Source organism: Schistocerca cancellata, chromosome 5 (genome assembly GCF_023864275.1).
Source record: "Schistocerca cancellata isolate TAMUIC-IGC-003103 chromosome 5, iqSchCanc2.1, whole genome shotgun sequence".
In the NCBI taxonomy this organism is placed as follows: domain Eukaryota; kingdom Metazoa; phylum Arthropoda; class Insecta; order Orthoptera; family Acrididae; genus Schistocerca; species Schistocerca cancellata.
The window spans coordinates 36494793-36510522 of record NC_064630.1 but is presented as its reverse complement, the minus strand read 5'-3'; the positions used below and the strand labels follow the sequence as shown (position 1 = coordinate 36510522).

The 15730-nt window shown below is 44.1% G+C and overlaps 1 protein-coding gene across 1 annotated transcript in view; it reads left to right on the top strand.

The window, feature by feature from the left end:
• LOC126188351 (uncharacterized) overlaps positions 1–15730 on the top strand; it is a 260603-nt gene that overhangs the window by 106187 nt on the left and 138686 nt on the right. The window contains exon 4 of the mRNA XM_049929950.1: positions 5256–5478. Within this exon, the coding sequence (XP_049785907.1) occupies positions 5256–5478 (223 nt within the window). The remainder of the gene's footprint in view (positions 1–5255; positions 5479–15730) is intronic.

The following is a 15730-nucleotide window of genomic DNA, read 5'->3' as shown; positions in this document are numbered from 1 at the left end:
CCATCTTCTCTGCGCCGAACCAGAACATCCAAGAATGGAAGGCATCCCTCCTTTTCAATTTCGATTGTGAACTTTATTTGATCGTGGAGGGAGTTCAGATGTCTTAAGAAGTCTTGCAGTTTATCTTCACAATGGGGCCAAACTACAACATCAACATACCTCCAGAATACCGTGAGTTTCAAGTCAGCAGATTCAAGCGCCTTCTCCTCGAAGTCTCCCATAAATAAATTGGCCACCAGAGGGGATAAGGGACTGCCCATGGCGACTCCGTCCATCTGTTCAAATATTCGTTGTTAAATAAGAAGTATGTAGAGGTCAGAACATGTTTGAATAAAGCTGAAATCTCTTTGTCAAACCTTCTTTCAATAAGTTAGATTCTGGAAGAGGAGCCTTTGTGAATAAAGACACAACATCGAAACTAACTAATATATCAGAAGGGTTCATTTTCAATGATTTCAGTTTACTAATGAAATCAGCAGAGTTTCTTATCCGGTGAGCACATTTTCACACAAGAGGCATCAACAACGATCCAGGTGTTTGGGAACGTCATAGGTCGGAGAGCCTATGTTACTCACTATGGGATGGAGAGGGACATCTTTCTTATGGACCTTTGGTAGTCCATAAAATCTGGGAGGCACCGCACCACTTGGTTTCAATCTCCAAGCAACTTCTGGTGGGAAGGAAGAATCATTCAGAAGCGAAGCAGTTTTCTTCGCCACTCGATTAGTGGGATCCCTGCTGAGCCTCTGGTTTAAGCCTTCCACTCGTCTCCAAACCAGAGGACCGCTATCGATTCTGAGAACGATACTACAAATAGTTAGCTCAGCTCCCACCCCTTCACCAACTCCGCCAACCGCCTGTATGAACTAAGGGTGACCTCTGAACCCAGACGGCAGGAGTCATAACAATTTGCAGTCGGGTGCACCCAGTGCTCTCTATCGCCGCCGGCAGGGCCTCCTCCACATCTCGTATGAGACCCCCCGGCTAGCAGACAGAGTGAACACTGGCCTTCTTCCCCGACCTTTCCGATATTTCCCTAAGGGGCTCCATCACCCGTCTAACGTTGGATCTTCCAATCACTAATAAACCCCTCCCCCCGTGTGCCTGCTCGGACCTTGCTGAAGGAGTGGCCACATGTCCACTCACAGGCAGAGCGTGCGATGCCACACGGCCAGCCTCCACATTGACCCTCCGCCTCGTGCGACGCGAACGCCGCTGAACCCGCCACGCCCCTTGGGGAGAGGGTGGCCCAACCGCGCCCGGTACCCGCGAAGATGTCTCGACAGCAGGGACCGTGGGTGTAGCATGTAACACCTGGGGTGTACTATGCGACGCACCAGACTCCCCACTGCCGCTACACTCCGAGGCAGCAGCCTGAAGACGGCTGACCGCGGCCATCAGCACGTTCAGCTGTTCGTGAACAGTGGCCAGCTCCTCCTGCATCCGTACACAGCAGTCACACATCCTATCCATCCTAAGATATCAACAATTTACTGTAGAGAGTTAATCAACTTTTAACTAGACTGCTAATTCACTAAAGGCGGCTGACATCTGACTAAAGTGTGGTTACTAGACACATCTTGTTGGAAAAAATGAAAATTAGCGCTAACTGTCTCTGGATTGTATTCGAAACAAACACGAAATCTATGGAACGCTATTACTAGTACTCGAAAATTAAAGCTTCCTAAAAGCAAAAACACACGGAAAAAGAAGTGACAAGTAAGAAAAACACAGTTAATACTTAAATTTACGTAGCTTGCTGCACAGGAGATGTGAAGCAGACGCCAGTTACGACGATTTAGGGCAAGAACAAAAATCAGACGTACAGTACGTTTCGCCTATCCTGCTCTCGACGCTTCGCTGACTGTATCCATAAAACTACGTTCCCTGCTGATGTCACTATCTTCCTTAGTTGTGTTTGTCTCATCATAGTCGTCCGTTTCAGTCCCGGGCGAAAATACCGACTGTGTTTGAATCTGTGTCGAGCGATTTTTTTATGTTTGCAGTACCGTCGTCCTTCAAAGTATCTCTCCCCTGGTACTCATTATATTTTTTTCTGACCTGACTTGACCTGCAGCTTTGCTAGTGTTATCATGTCATTGCAACAAAGCTAATGTCACAATAGCAGAAACAGGTCATTTTCGTGGTCTACTGGTAGAAAAGAGCCAATGTTTATGAATAATGTCACTGAGGTTTCTGGTTAGTTTCGCGGAAATCATAACAGTTAGAAATTCTCAGTGCCTTTATAAATAAACTTCGTTATGAAAACAGTTACTGAGCTACACACTGGATACAACCCGAAAACCAGAACGGCGAAAGGATCTGTTGACGTTAGTTCAGACGGTTCATACAGTGGGTTACAGCTGAAAGCGTCAGATGGACGAAGCGGCAGAGAACACAGGAAGAACTGCCAAAAGTGCCACGCCTAGTCGTGTCTGGAGGGCCTGTAGGACTTTTTTTTTCACTTGCCGCCCTGATTTTACGACCCACCACCTAATTGCTTAAGGTGGGTCTTTTTTGACCACTTGGCCGCTACGACCGGAGTACGGGTGCTCATGTAGTTGAAACTCCCAGCAGCTCCGGCATCCGGCCGCACCGTTGCACTGTAGGACTGCAAGTCGAGGATCTCCGGCACGAAGCAGTGAACACAAGAAGGCAGACAGAGTCGCTGTATGAGTTCCATCCTCATCAGCCACTGGCCAGTGTCAATGAATTTCAGAGAACGCACTCTCTCGAGAGTATGTAACATCATACACTGACATCGTCGTGTGTTGAACCAGCCACGTTTGTCTCTCTTTGCCTAGTGCTGCCCTTTCTGCGACGGGCGCTCAGTACTTGTTGCCACACAGGTCTTGATGGCACAATAGAGCAACCCAATATACAATCCTCGTTCTCACCAATGCAGGACATTCTTTTTGCCCCATACGTCCACCGATGAACGCATCAGAGCATTGTTCTCGTAAGGCAAAGCTCTGAATTTGGCTCCCAATCGGGCTCACAGTGTGATTTACAACGAAACTGCAAGTAACTGTGCCATTTCTGTTGCAGCTTGTGGACAATGTAGCAACTGTAACTGAAGAGAGTAAAAAAAAAATGTACGTGTACAGTTCGAGTGAGCACCTGTTGTTTCCGTGAAAGCGTAATAAGCGTACATTACCATAAAATTTAAACATCAGTCTGTTTCATACAATGGTTACACGGAATAGTCTAGTAGTTACTGTACAGATAAAGCAAAAGTTTGGAGCGTAACTGGCCGCTGTATGCCCTATGGCCAGCCAGCTACGTAATCGCTTTGCGCCGTTTATTCGTTTCCTCTCTCGCCCCCGCTCGGCACTGGACTTTTCAGGCTTTCTGGATTTCTCTTTCCTCTGGCTTACGCTTTCTATCTTTTCGAGCATGTTTACGAGTCATTTGAGACGATATGTTTCATTATTTTCTAATTTTTAATTTAGTACCGATTTTCACTTGTATTCCGGCTAATATCGTCTCACTTTTGGCTCTAGCAGTGCAACACAAGCTCTTCGCAATGGCACCCAAATCAGTGTCCTAGCTAAACGCATTTCAAGGATGCACCATTTTATGACTTCACACGAAGTTAATTCGCATGCGTCTGCAGCGGTACGCAAATGTCACAGGCAAAACAAATAATGTGCGACAAACATGTACATGCATGATCTATCCGTTGTGGCCGCAACCATTGTTGACGCATTGTTAGTCTCGTAGTTCTTAACGATTCAAATCTGACAGTATTTTGGCATACAAGCAAAGTTCGACTGACAAGTGAATAGACGTTTTGACGTCAAAAAAGAAGTGAGCTTGTTGGAGGAAGAAGGAAGGGAGTTTAAGCCGAATGTCACATTGGCGTCATTAGCTACAACTCATATTTGGCAAGAATGAGGAAGCTAGTAGCGTGCATCGTAGTGTTCGCTTGAGGTGATTCAGGAAACCGCGAATTATTTAATACAGATTTGTCAGAGAGGTAATCGAACGTGCTTCCTCCCGTATACCACTCCAATGTTTTCATCGAAGAGCTATAGCACTGAGGGACTCGCTTAGCAAAATAAAGCGCATTGCTGGAGGAAGAACGAAGCGAGTTTATAGCTCAACGTCACTGTGACATCGTTATAAATTTAGTTGCAACTAATATTTGGCAAGAATGAGGAAGGTAGTAACGCGTATCCTAGTGTAGCGGGACTTTGAATTTCGCGGCGCTACACTCGTTCCCTCAGATAAAAAATATCCCGTCACAGCGGTATGAGCGCTCGACGGCAGAGAAACTACTAAAATTGTAACTTTTTTTTGTTTTCTATCCGTTTCTTGATTGTCTCTTGATAGCCGGAGCTTAAGGCAGACGTGATCTGATGAAGACGTTAAAAAAAAAAAAAAAAAAAAAACTTATTAGTTAGTCTTGATCTGATTTTAATGTGTAGACATGTTGTGGAAGTTCTTAAGAAATTCGGAGAATGGAAGTAGCAAAGTAAATTAAATTGCATACAGTATCAAGAGGATTTTAATTGGTATAAATTAGTGATTCCTGGACTATTGCAAGATTTCGGAGCAGACTTTTCACGCAGAAATGAAGGAGATTTTTGAAAACCTGGACGCCGCCCGAAAGAAGACAAGTTAACCTGGTAAAGGATGATCTCTCATCTACGCCACTTCCCCCTGTCAGTTACATTCTGTTATTCTCTGTTCCTTTTCAGTAAGTTTTGTAGTGGAGATTGGTTTAACTTTTGCTCAAAAAAGCCACAAGGACCACCCCAACTATAGCTTTTCTGTAATACGAAGTCCGATTTGCATTTCATTCTTTCCTTTTTTCACGGTCATTTACGATTTTAAAACCCCCTTTTTATTCACCATTTCTTCCCACATTTTCAACCTTTTTTCTTTTTCTTTTCTTCTCTCTTATTTTTCTTTTTTATTTAGCCACTACACTAGTGTTCGCCTGAGGTGATTTAGGAAAACCACGAATTATTTAAAATAGATTTTCCGGACAAGTATTTGAACGTGCCTCTTCTTGTACGCCAGTCCAGTGTCTTAATCAAGGCGCTATAGCACTGAAGGAATGACGTAGCAAACTAAAGCGCATAAGGGTAGTGACTGTATTGATTACCTAGCGCCACTGAGGTGTACAAATATACTGCCAGCTTTCTGTGTGCGGAATTCAGTTAACACTGCCATAGGTTGGTAACCTAGGCAAGACTCTTCAGTTGCATCGCAGATTCAGGCAGCTGGTGCGGCGTCCCTGTTGGCAGGTGGAGTTCGTGGTGCAGTTCCGCGGCACGCCGGCGCCAGCCATCTCGTGGTTCAAGGACGGCTTCGAGATCTTCAGCAGCCGGCGCATGAAGGTGGTCACGGAGGCGGAGCAGAGTTCGCTGGTCATCTTCCAGGCGGCCTTCAGCGACGAGGGCGAATTCAAGTGCGCCGCCACAAACCGCGTGGGCCACGCAGTCACCCGCTGCAAGCTGCGCCTCGAAGGTGAGCGACTCACTGGCAGGTACCAGGTCAGAGCCGTGTGGGTCTTTCCATACCGGCAACGTTGTGGCCGTTTTTTACGAGCACACATTGCGGCCTCTGATCGACACGAAGATCTAACGAGGACGCTAGGAAATACACTGGTAGAACTTCCTAAAATCGTGTAGGGGCCCCGCGAGCACGCAATAATGCCGCAACATGACACGGCATGGACTCGACTAATGTCTGGAGTAGTGCTGAAGGTAATTGACGCCATGAACCCTGCATGGCTCTCCATAAATTCGTAAGAGTACAAGGCAGTGGATGTCTCTTCTGAACAGGACATTGGAAGGCATCCCAGATATGCTGAATAATGTTCATATCTGGGCAGTCTGGTGGCCAGCAAAAGTGTTTTAAACTCAGAAGAGTGTTCCTCGAGCCTCTCTGTAACAATTCTAGGCGTGTGGGGTGTCGTTTTGTCCTGCTGGAATTGCCCAACTCCGCTGAATGAACGCAGGTGATCAGACAAGATGCTTACGTACGTGTCACCTGTCAAGAGTCGTATCTAGACGTATCAGGGGTTCCATATCACTCCAACTGAAAACACCCCACACCATTACAGAGCCTCTACCAGCTTGAACAGTCCCCTGCTGACATGCAGGGTCCATGGATTCATGAGGTTGTCTCCATACCCGTACACGTCCATCCGCTCGATACAATTTGAAACGAGAATCGTCCGACCAGGCAACATGTTTCCAGTCATCAACAGCCCAATGTCGGTGTTGACGGGCCCAGGCGAGGCGTAAAGCTTTGTGTTTTGCAGTCATCAAGGATACACGAGTGGGCATTCGGCTTTGAAAGCCCATGTCGATGATGTTTCGTCGAATGGTTCGCACGCCTACACTTTTTGGTGGCCCAGTATTGAAATCTGCAGCAATTTGCGGACGGGTTGCCATTCTGTCACTTTGAACGATTCTCTTCAGTCGTCGTTGGTCCCATCCTTGCAGGATCTTTTTTCCAGAGCAGCAGTGCTGTCGGAGGTTTGATGTTTTACGGGATTCTTGATATTCACGGTACACTCGTAAAATGGTCTTACGGGAAAATCCCCACTTCCTCCTCTGCTGTGTGCCATCGCTCGTGCGCCGACTATAACACCACGTTCAAACCCAATTAAATCCTGATAATCTGCCATCGTAGCAGCGATAACCGATCCAACAACTGCGCCAGACACGTGTCTGCAGACCGCAGCGCCGTATTCTGCCTGTTTACGCATCTCTGTATCTGAATACGGACGGCTATACCAGTTTCTTTGGCGCACCAGTGTATTTCAACGATATAAATATGATACCCAGCCATGCAGGGCGCAGGTGACCATTTTTATAATAATAAGTAGCTCTCCATTCAGGCTGACTGCGTCGCGATTATAGAATTCAAACACCAGGCCAGGAATGACTTTATTGCTCATGTTGCGAGTTTCGGAATGTATGCATTATTAGATACACAGGGGTATTACTGCACATAGATAAAGCGTTTGAAGTAGTATGAGAAACAAACATACAGAACAGTCTAGGAATGTTTATTTCACATACAATCTGAAACGCTACATCTGCTTGCAGTAATCGCCCCTGGGTATCTGACGAAACACAAATTCCGAAACGCGTAATGCGACTAATGAAGTCGTTCCTTCCCTGATGCATGACGTATGACACAGTCGGTCTGAATGCAGAACTACTGATTGTTTTAATTTCAAGTTCGAAGTCAGGTAACGAGTGGCAAAAGAAATAGTTTTTCGTGTGATATAATTACAAATTAACAATTTCCGGTTTTTTTCCCTTCACTTGTACTGCGAAACCTTGGTTCTTGCCAAATTTCATGATTCTAGATCAACGAAAAGTACCCTATAGATTTTGATGAGTGAGTTTTCGAGTATCAAAATTTGTGAAATAAATGTCAGTATCTTTTGACTAAATTGACTTAAAATCTTAAAATTTTTGCAGTGCCAGAGGATCATAGACATTAATATGTGACTTGAACTTGATCTATACCGGTTCCTGATAAAAAAGGTTGACAGACAAACGGAGAACAAAGCGCCCCTATAAGGGTTCCGTTTTTGCAGATTAAGATAAGGAACCCTCAGAATTACTTAAAGCTGTTAGACAAACATCTGCCTAAGGTAACGTAATATTATAATAGTGTCCTGGAATTGACAAAACTTTACAAATTTACTTGTGAAAAAAATTAATACCTCTTAAAAAGTTAGGTGATGTACCATCAGTACGTACTGATAGATGGAACAAAGACACTGTCGACAGAGTGAGAAGGAAGTGCAGAGTTAAGTGCCCTCCTGTTTCTTAGCCAATGTGCAGCTCAGTCCAGTCTACGGTTTTGTTCACAGCTGTGTCAGCTGTACCTACACGATGCAGCCTTTATGAACAATATATAGAGTTGGTCTGGGGTTATCGAGCGTGTAAGATAGTATGTCGTGGAACAATGTACTGTTTCTCGTGATCATCGCCTTCACATTTCCGAAAAGCGCCTACAAAATATCAGTCATGTATTGCATGTACTGTAATGTATAGTAACAAGGTTTTTGCATTAATTTTTGTTTTGTACCCTTCATTATTTTGTTACTGCTCATATCACACAGTTCTACAGTAAACGCGTTCAAGCCAGAAGGTGAAGACGCGAGACGGGATTTAATTGTGTTGTAAAGAATGAATCCCTTGCATCAATGGAAACGTTTCCGTTACAGGCATAGTAAACATTCCCTGTTGCACTGGTATGCAATTAGTCTGAGTGTAATACAGTCGCAAAAGTGACTGGACTAACATACCGGACAAAATACTTTGTAACGAGTCACTTGTAGGGTTGCCAGATGAAATTGACTGAATTACCGAACATTGTCTGGCGGAAGGATTTGCTGACCTCAGGCCTGATGGTCGGTGCAGTAAAACACTCACATTACACATTATAGTTGTTATTGCCATATACAATTTTCAACAAAATTTAGTTTCCTGTAATTTTTTGGTAAAGATCGTTGCTTATTGCAAACTCCAGTATAGAACGAATGCACGAGTGTGCTTTTACCATATCGGCCTCAATTATTGACTTGATTTTGCAAATCAATAAAAAACTTAGTGATGAATAAAATTCTAAAAGTACGGAACTACTCGTACTTCGGTACCAATCATCGAATAAAGCGCTGAAATATCGAAAATTCGCGAAAATACCGAACACCTGGGAACCCAGGACAACTGTGATCGAGAATTTGGCAAAATCAAAACAGCTGGAAAATAAATCCTGTATAATATATGAATATAACTCGAGTGATATAACCATTGCTCCAGATGGCCATTTTCCATTTAACTGTGCTTGAATGTTGCCGCACTTTGTTCCTCTGTCGTAAGAGGTCCACCATGTGGGCAACCATTTTAGTAACCAACACCAAACTCAGTAATAATTTCTACAGAGAGTAGAGTCTGTCCTACTTCCGATGTTTTTATGTACCTTGCACGTAAGGTTGCCATACCTAGCTGGGACCTCTTCGGGATACTCCCAGATGGCGATGTAGAAATGAAGTAAAAAATTTATGTAATATAATTACTTTTTATTTGGAACACAATTACATGGCACTTTTTGCGGCTGAAGTAGTTGGTGCACTATATTTTTTTCGGAAGATTTCACCTTTTTCAATAAATATTTTTCCCCTTTACGTATTTATAAAACTCCATGCAAGTCAGCTTGTAATTAAACTGATACTGTATGATTGATTCCACAGTCTATGGCAGCAGTCAATTTCCTTGATCAGTCCAATGAGCAGACATTAGCGGAAATACTCTTTCCACAGTGACGTTGGGCGCGGGAATAGAAAACAATCTCGCATAATTTCAGCAGTTGGCTTTTGCATTGACGATTTGCGGTTTCCTTAAGAAGGTAAATCCACCTTTCTTCCACGGAGTGTTTAGACTTCCATTCTTCCGAGTCACGCTTAGTTTCTAAAAAGCTCTTCAGATATACAGGGTGGCCCATTGATCATGACCGGGCCAAATATCTCACGAAATAAGCCTCAAACGAAAAAACTACAAAGAACGAAACTTGTCTAGCTTGAAGGGGGAAACCAGATGGCGCTATGGTTCGCCCGCTAGATGGCGCTCCCATAGGTCAAACGGGTATCAACTGCGTTTTTTAAAATAGGAACCCCCATTTTTATTACACATTCGTGAAGTATGTAAATAAATATGAATGTTTTAGTTAGACCACTTTTTTCGCTTTGTGATAGATGGCGCTGTAATAGTCACAAACATATGCTCACAATTTTAGACGAACAGTTGATAACAGGTAGGGTTTTTAAATTAAAATACAGAACGTAGGTCAGTTTCAACATTTTATTTCGGTTGTTCCAATGTGATACATGTACCTTTGTGAACTTCTCATTTCTGAGAACGCATGCTGTTACAGCGTGATTACCTGTAAATACCACTTTAATGCAATAAATGCTCAAAATGATGTCCGTCAACCTCAATGCATTTGGCAATACGTGTAACGACATTCCCCTCAACAGCGAGTAGTTCGCCTTCCGTAATGTTCGCACATGCATTGACAATGCGCTGACGCATGTTGTCAGGCGTTGTCGGTGGATCACGATAGCAAATATGCTTCAACTTACCCCACAGAAAGAAATGCGGGGACGTCAGATCCGGTGAACGTGCGGGCGGCCATGATATGGTGCTTCGACAACCAATTCACCTGTCATGAAATATTACGTAGAAAAATCAGCATACATTGCACCATTTAGATTGCCATCGATAAAATGGGGGCCAATTATCCTTCCTCCCATAATACCGCACCATACATTAACCCGCCAAGGTGGCTGATGTTCCACTTGTCGCAGCTATCGTGGATTTTCCGTTGCCCAATAGTGCATATTATGCCGGTTTACGTTACCGCTGTTGGTGAATGACGCTTCGTCGCTAAATAGAACGCGTGCAAAAAATCTGTCATCGTCCCGTAATTTCTCTTGTGCCCAGTAGCAGAACTGTACACGACATTCAAAGCCGTCGCCATGCAATTCCTAGTGCATAGAAATATGGTGCGGGTGCAATCAATGTTGATGTAACATTCTCAACACCGACGTTTTTTTATACAGAAAGCCATTGTCTCTTCCTCAAATTTCGAAGTCAACTTAATTGGTTCTTGGATAGGGCTCCCATTCCTTAATTTGTTCAAATTCATCATGGTTTCCATGCCAATAAAATACGCAACATGCAACGCTATCTCTGAGACGGCATTGTGACATAAACCTGTTGACACAAATAAAACTAACTGAGGTTGCATTTACATGTTGTTCTAACAGATGGCGTTACTTCAGTACTTGAGCAAAACTCGTAACAGTATTTTGCAAAATCGGGACAAAAGTGGGTCTTGTCGGGACAGGACGTTCCATAACGGTGACGGTCACGAAATATCGGGACGAATGGCAATCCTGCTTGCACGGCAAAAACGACGCCAGCCTGTATAAAAATATCGTTTAAGAGGTTACTTGCAAAGATTTTAAGCCAAAGTGCTTACCCAAAGAATTAGCCCTCTTTGAAAGACGAGATTAACAAATATCGTGGCGTCCCAGCCGCAGCTACTTACAATCCACAACATCCGTATATATAGTTACAGTTGTCAAGATTTATTTTGTCGAGATTTACGACTCCACAGAGGAGGTGTGAAATGGTTGGAAAACAAACAAATAAATTGAGTAATATTTGTTTATTGTCATTCAGGGCAAAGTAGAAACATATTGCTCAATTACAACATGGAGTCGTCGGTATTGCCCCAATAATGTTAGTTATTGTTATGGCTTCAGCCAAGCGCTACGTTGAAATTACGAAGTCTATCTTATCAATGAAATTAGTATTTGTACAATATCCAGTGCCATTGAGGGCCAGTTTTCAGTTAGATTCAAGGGATCAAAATAGAATTCGTACATCATCGCAGCCTGGCAATTCTGTTCGCATATTAATCGTGTTTATAACATATAGATTTAACCGGCTTGAGACTGGAACAAAAGTGCTAAAAAGCTACAGCAACGAATATCACTATAAAAATGTCACAACAAAAATTTAAAAAAATGAAATACACGTATGAAAAGATTGTATTGTGTTAACAGATTATAAGACTGGAGTGGATAAAGTATCTCATAAGTTTATGATGTATTCGTGTCATAGCCTTTTAGGTGAAACGAATTACCGGTATCGGGGTATTTACAACCTGCACATTGATTGTGAAACTTAGTTACTTCATAAATGCCTTTCAAAGAAAGTGTCGAAAAGTAGGTTGAGCGGTGCTCTCATATTAGACTTTGCGGGATCATGTCGTGGAAGCTGCGGCCCACAAAACCTGTTATGTGACTTCGAATTAGAGGTGGTTCTGATTTGCAACAGGTGTTTGTAATACTGGGGATAATTTATGAAACAGGAAACACATGCAAATACTTGAATCACCCTGAGAAAGCTAATAACATGAATGGAAGGGCGAAGATCGATATGGGGAGAATCGATCAATTTTGTTGTAGATTAAAACTGTGTGCCCGGCCGAGACTCGAACTCGGGACCTTTGCCTTCCGCGGGCAAGTGCTCTACCATCTGAGCTACCGAAGCACGACTCACGCCCGGTATTCACAGCTTTACTTCTGCCAGTATCTCGTCTCCTACCTTCCAAACTTTACAGAAGCTCTCCTGCGAAACTTGCAGAACTAGCACTCCTGAAAGAAAGGATATTGCGGAGACATGGCTTAGCCACAGCCTGGGGGATGTTTCCAGAATGAGATTTTCACTCTGCAGCGGAGTGTGCGCTGATATGAAACTTCCTGGCAGATTAAAACTGTGTGCTGCAGAGTGAAAATCTCATTCTGGAAACATCCCCCAGGCTGTGGATAAGCCATGTCTCCGCAATATCCTTTCTTTCAGGAGTGCTAGTTCTGCAAGTTTCGCAGGAGAGCTTCTGTAAAGCTTGGAAGATAGGAGACGAGATACTGTCAGAAGTAAAGGTGTGAGTACCAGGCGTGAGTCGTGCTTCGGTAGCTAAGATGGTAGAGCTTTTGCCCGCGAAAGGCAAAGGTCTCGAGTTCGAGTCTCGGCCGGGCACACAGTTTTAATCTGCCAGGAAGTTTCATATCAGCGCACACTCCGCTGCAGAGTGAAAATCTCATTCTGGAATTTTGTTGTAGTATCCGAAAGCGAGTTTGATGTTACATCAGAGGCAACGTTTTACTGTGAGAAAATTTAAATTGTGTTTAAGACAGGGTGTTCCTTCCGAAGCAATACATTAGGTACAGTTTGAGCACTTGTAATTGATGTGTGATTACAAAAATAACGGTTAAATCAACAGAATTTCATCACAAATGACAGTTCCGATCTCCGATGTTTTACATCTATACTACATAATGCCATACGATCATTTCCATTTTCTTTGAATCATTGTGAAATGCATGGCAGAGGTTGCTTGCCGGTGTACTGGTTACTAGGACTTCTTCCCGCTTCATTTGCACGTACAGCTCGGCAAGAATGAATGCTTAAGCGGCTTCGTGCGCGATGTAAGTAATCTGGTCTTGTCTTCGCGATCCTTACGGGAATGATATGTAGGGGGTTTACGTATATTCATAGATTTCTCAGTTGCAGTTGCTTCTTGCAACTTAGAAAGTAGCCTTTCGCGGAAGAGTTTGCTTCTATTGGATATCTGTGGTAAGATCTTATGGGACCAAACTGCTGAAGTCATTGGTCCTTAAGCATACACACTGCTTAATCTAACTTAAACTAACTTACTCTAAGGACAACACACACCCATGCCCGAGGAAGGACTCGAAGCTCCGACGGAGGGAGCCGCGCGGACGGTGGTAAAGCGCCCCTGACCATGCGGGTTTGCTTCTATCTTCAAGCGTCTGCCAGCAGAGTTTTTCTTTCATCTTCTCTGTGATACTTTCTCGTAGGTGAAACAGACATGTAACACTCGAGGTGTGAATTTAAAAAATGCCTCCAATTACAATTTTTCGTGTTTTATTCAGTACACGATGCATTTCGGACCCTGTCGGTCCATCTTCAGGTGTAATTCGTCTTAATACATGCTTCATTTTTTCTCTTGAATGGGGTGAAATGCATATTCCTGTCGCGAAAATGTTTGATGTTAGGTGACGAATTTCGAAAGTCAATGTTGTGTTATAGTCGGTGCATGAGCGATGGGACACAGCATCACTGAGGTAGCGATAAAGTGGGGATTTTCCTGTACGACCATTTGACGAGTGTACCCTGAATATCAGGTGTCCGGTGAAACATCAGATCTCCGACATCGGTGCGGCCGGAAAAAGATCGTCAAAAAAATGGTTCAAATGGCTCTGAGCACTATGGGACTTAACATCTGTGGTCATCAGTCCCCTAGAAATTAGAACTACTTAAACCTAACTAACCTAAGGACGTCACACACATCCATGCCCGAGGCAGGATTCGAACCTGCGACCGGAGCGGTCACGCGGTTCCAGACTGAAGCGGCTAGACCGCACGGCCACACCGGCCGGCAAAAAGATCGTCGATGAATGGGACCATCGACGGCTGAAGAGACTAGTTCAGTGTGACAGAAGTGCAACCCTCCTGCAAACTGCTGCATATTTCTGTGGTGGGCCATCAACAAGTGTCAGTGTGCCAAACATTCAACGAAACATCATCAATATGGACTTTCGGAGCCGAAGGCCTACACATGTACCCTTGATGACTGCACGACGCAAGTATTTAAGCCTCACCTAAACCCACAACACCAACACTGGACAGTTGATGACTGGAAACAGTTGCCTGGTCGGCCGAGTCTCGTTTCAAATTGTATCGAGCGGATGGACTTGTGTGAGTATAGAGAAAACCTCATGAATCCATGAACCCTGCACGTCAGGAAAGGACTATTTAAGCTGGTGGAGGCTCAGTAATGGTATGGGGCGTGTGCGGTTGCAATGATATGGGACCCCTGATACCTCTAGAAACGACTCTGACAGCTGACAAGTGTGTAAGCATCCTGTCTGATCAATTGCATCCATTCATGTCCATTGTGTATTCAGGCGGACTTAGGCAATTCCAGTAGGACAATGCGACACCGCACACGTCCATAATTGCTACAGAATGGCTCCAGGAACACTCTTTTGAGTTTAAACACTTCCACTGACCACCAAATTTCCCAGGCATGAACATTATTGAACATACCTGGGATGCCTTGCACCGTGCTGTTCGGAAGAAACCTCCATCCCCTCGTGCTCTTACGGATTTATGGACAGCCCTGCGGGATTCATGGTGTCAGTTCCCTCCAGCACTACTTCAGGCGTAAGTTGAGCCCATGCCACGTCATGTTGCGGCACTTCCGCGCGGTCACAGGGGCCCTACACGAAATTAGGCAGGTGTATCCGTTTCTTGGCTCTTCAGTGTGTCATAGACAGTCTGGGGAGCAAGCGTAGCTGTTGCCACCGCCGGAGGTTGGGGATGATCTTAGCCCCCAATACATTTTATCGCAGATGCTCGCACATCGTAAATCAGAAGTTTAAATACCTGGATATAAATTATGGGAATGGCTTCATTCAGTTTAGATGAACTTTTAATCTTTTCGTGTGAAGTACCTGAAGATGCAAATTTAATTTGCGAAACCAGTCGTGTTCTCCAATAAAGACTTCTACGAGTTGCAGCGGTCTTGTTTATTCAAATCATGGAATATTTCGGCTGTGTTTGCCTTTGCCCAACATACACTACTGGCCATTAAAATTGCTACACCAAGAATAAATGCAGATGATAAACGGGTATTCATTGGACAAATATATTATACTAGAACTGACATGTGATTACATTTTCACGGAATTTGAGTGCATATATTCTTTGAAATCAGTACCCAGAACAACCACCTCTGGCCCTAATAACGGCCTTGATACGCCTGGGCATTGAGTCAAACAGAGCTTGGATGGCGTCTATAGGTACAGCTGCCCATGCAGCTTCAACACGATACCACAGTTCATCAAGAGTAGTGACTGGCGCATTGTGACGAGCCAGTAGCTCGGCCGCCATTGACGAGACGTTTTCAGTTGTTGAGAGATCTGTAGAATGTGCTGACCAGGGCAGCAGTCGAACATTTTCTGTATGCAGAAAGGTCCGTACAGGACCTGCAACAAGCGGGCGTGCATTATGCTGGTGAAATGTGGGATTTCGCAGGGATCGAATGAAGGGTAGAGCCACGGGTCGTAACAGATCCGAAATGAAACGTCCACTCT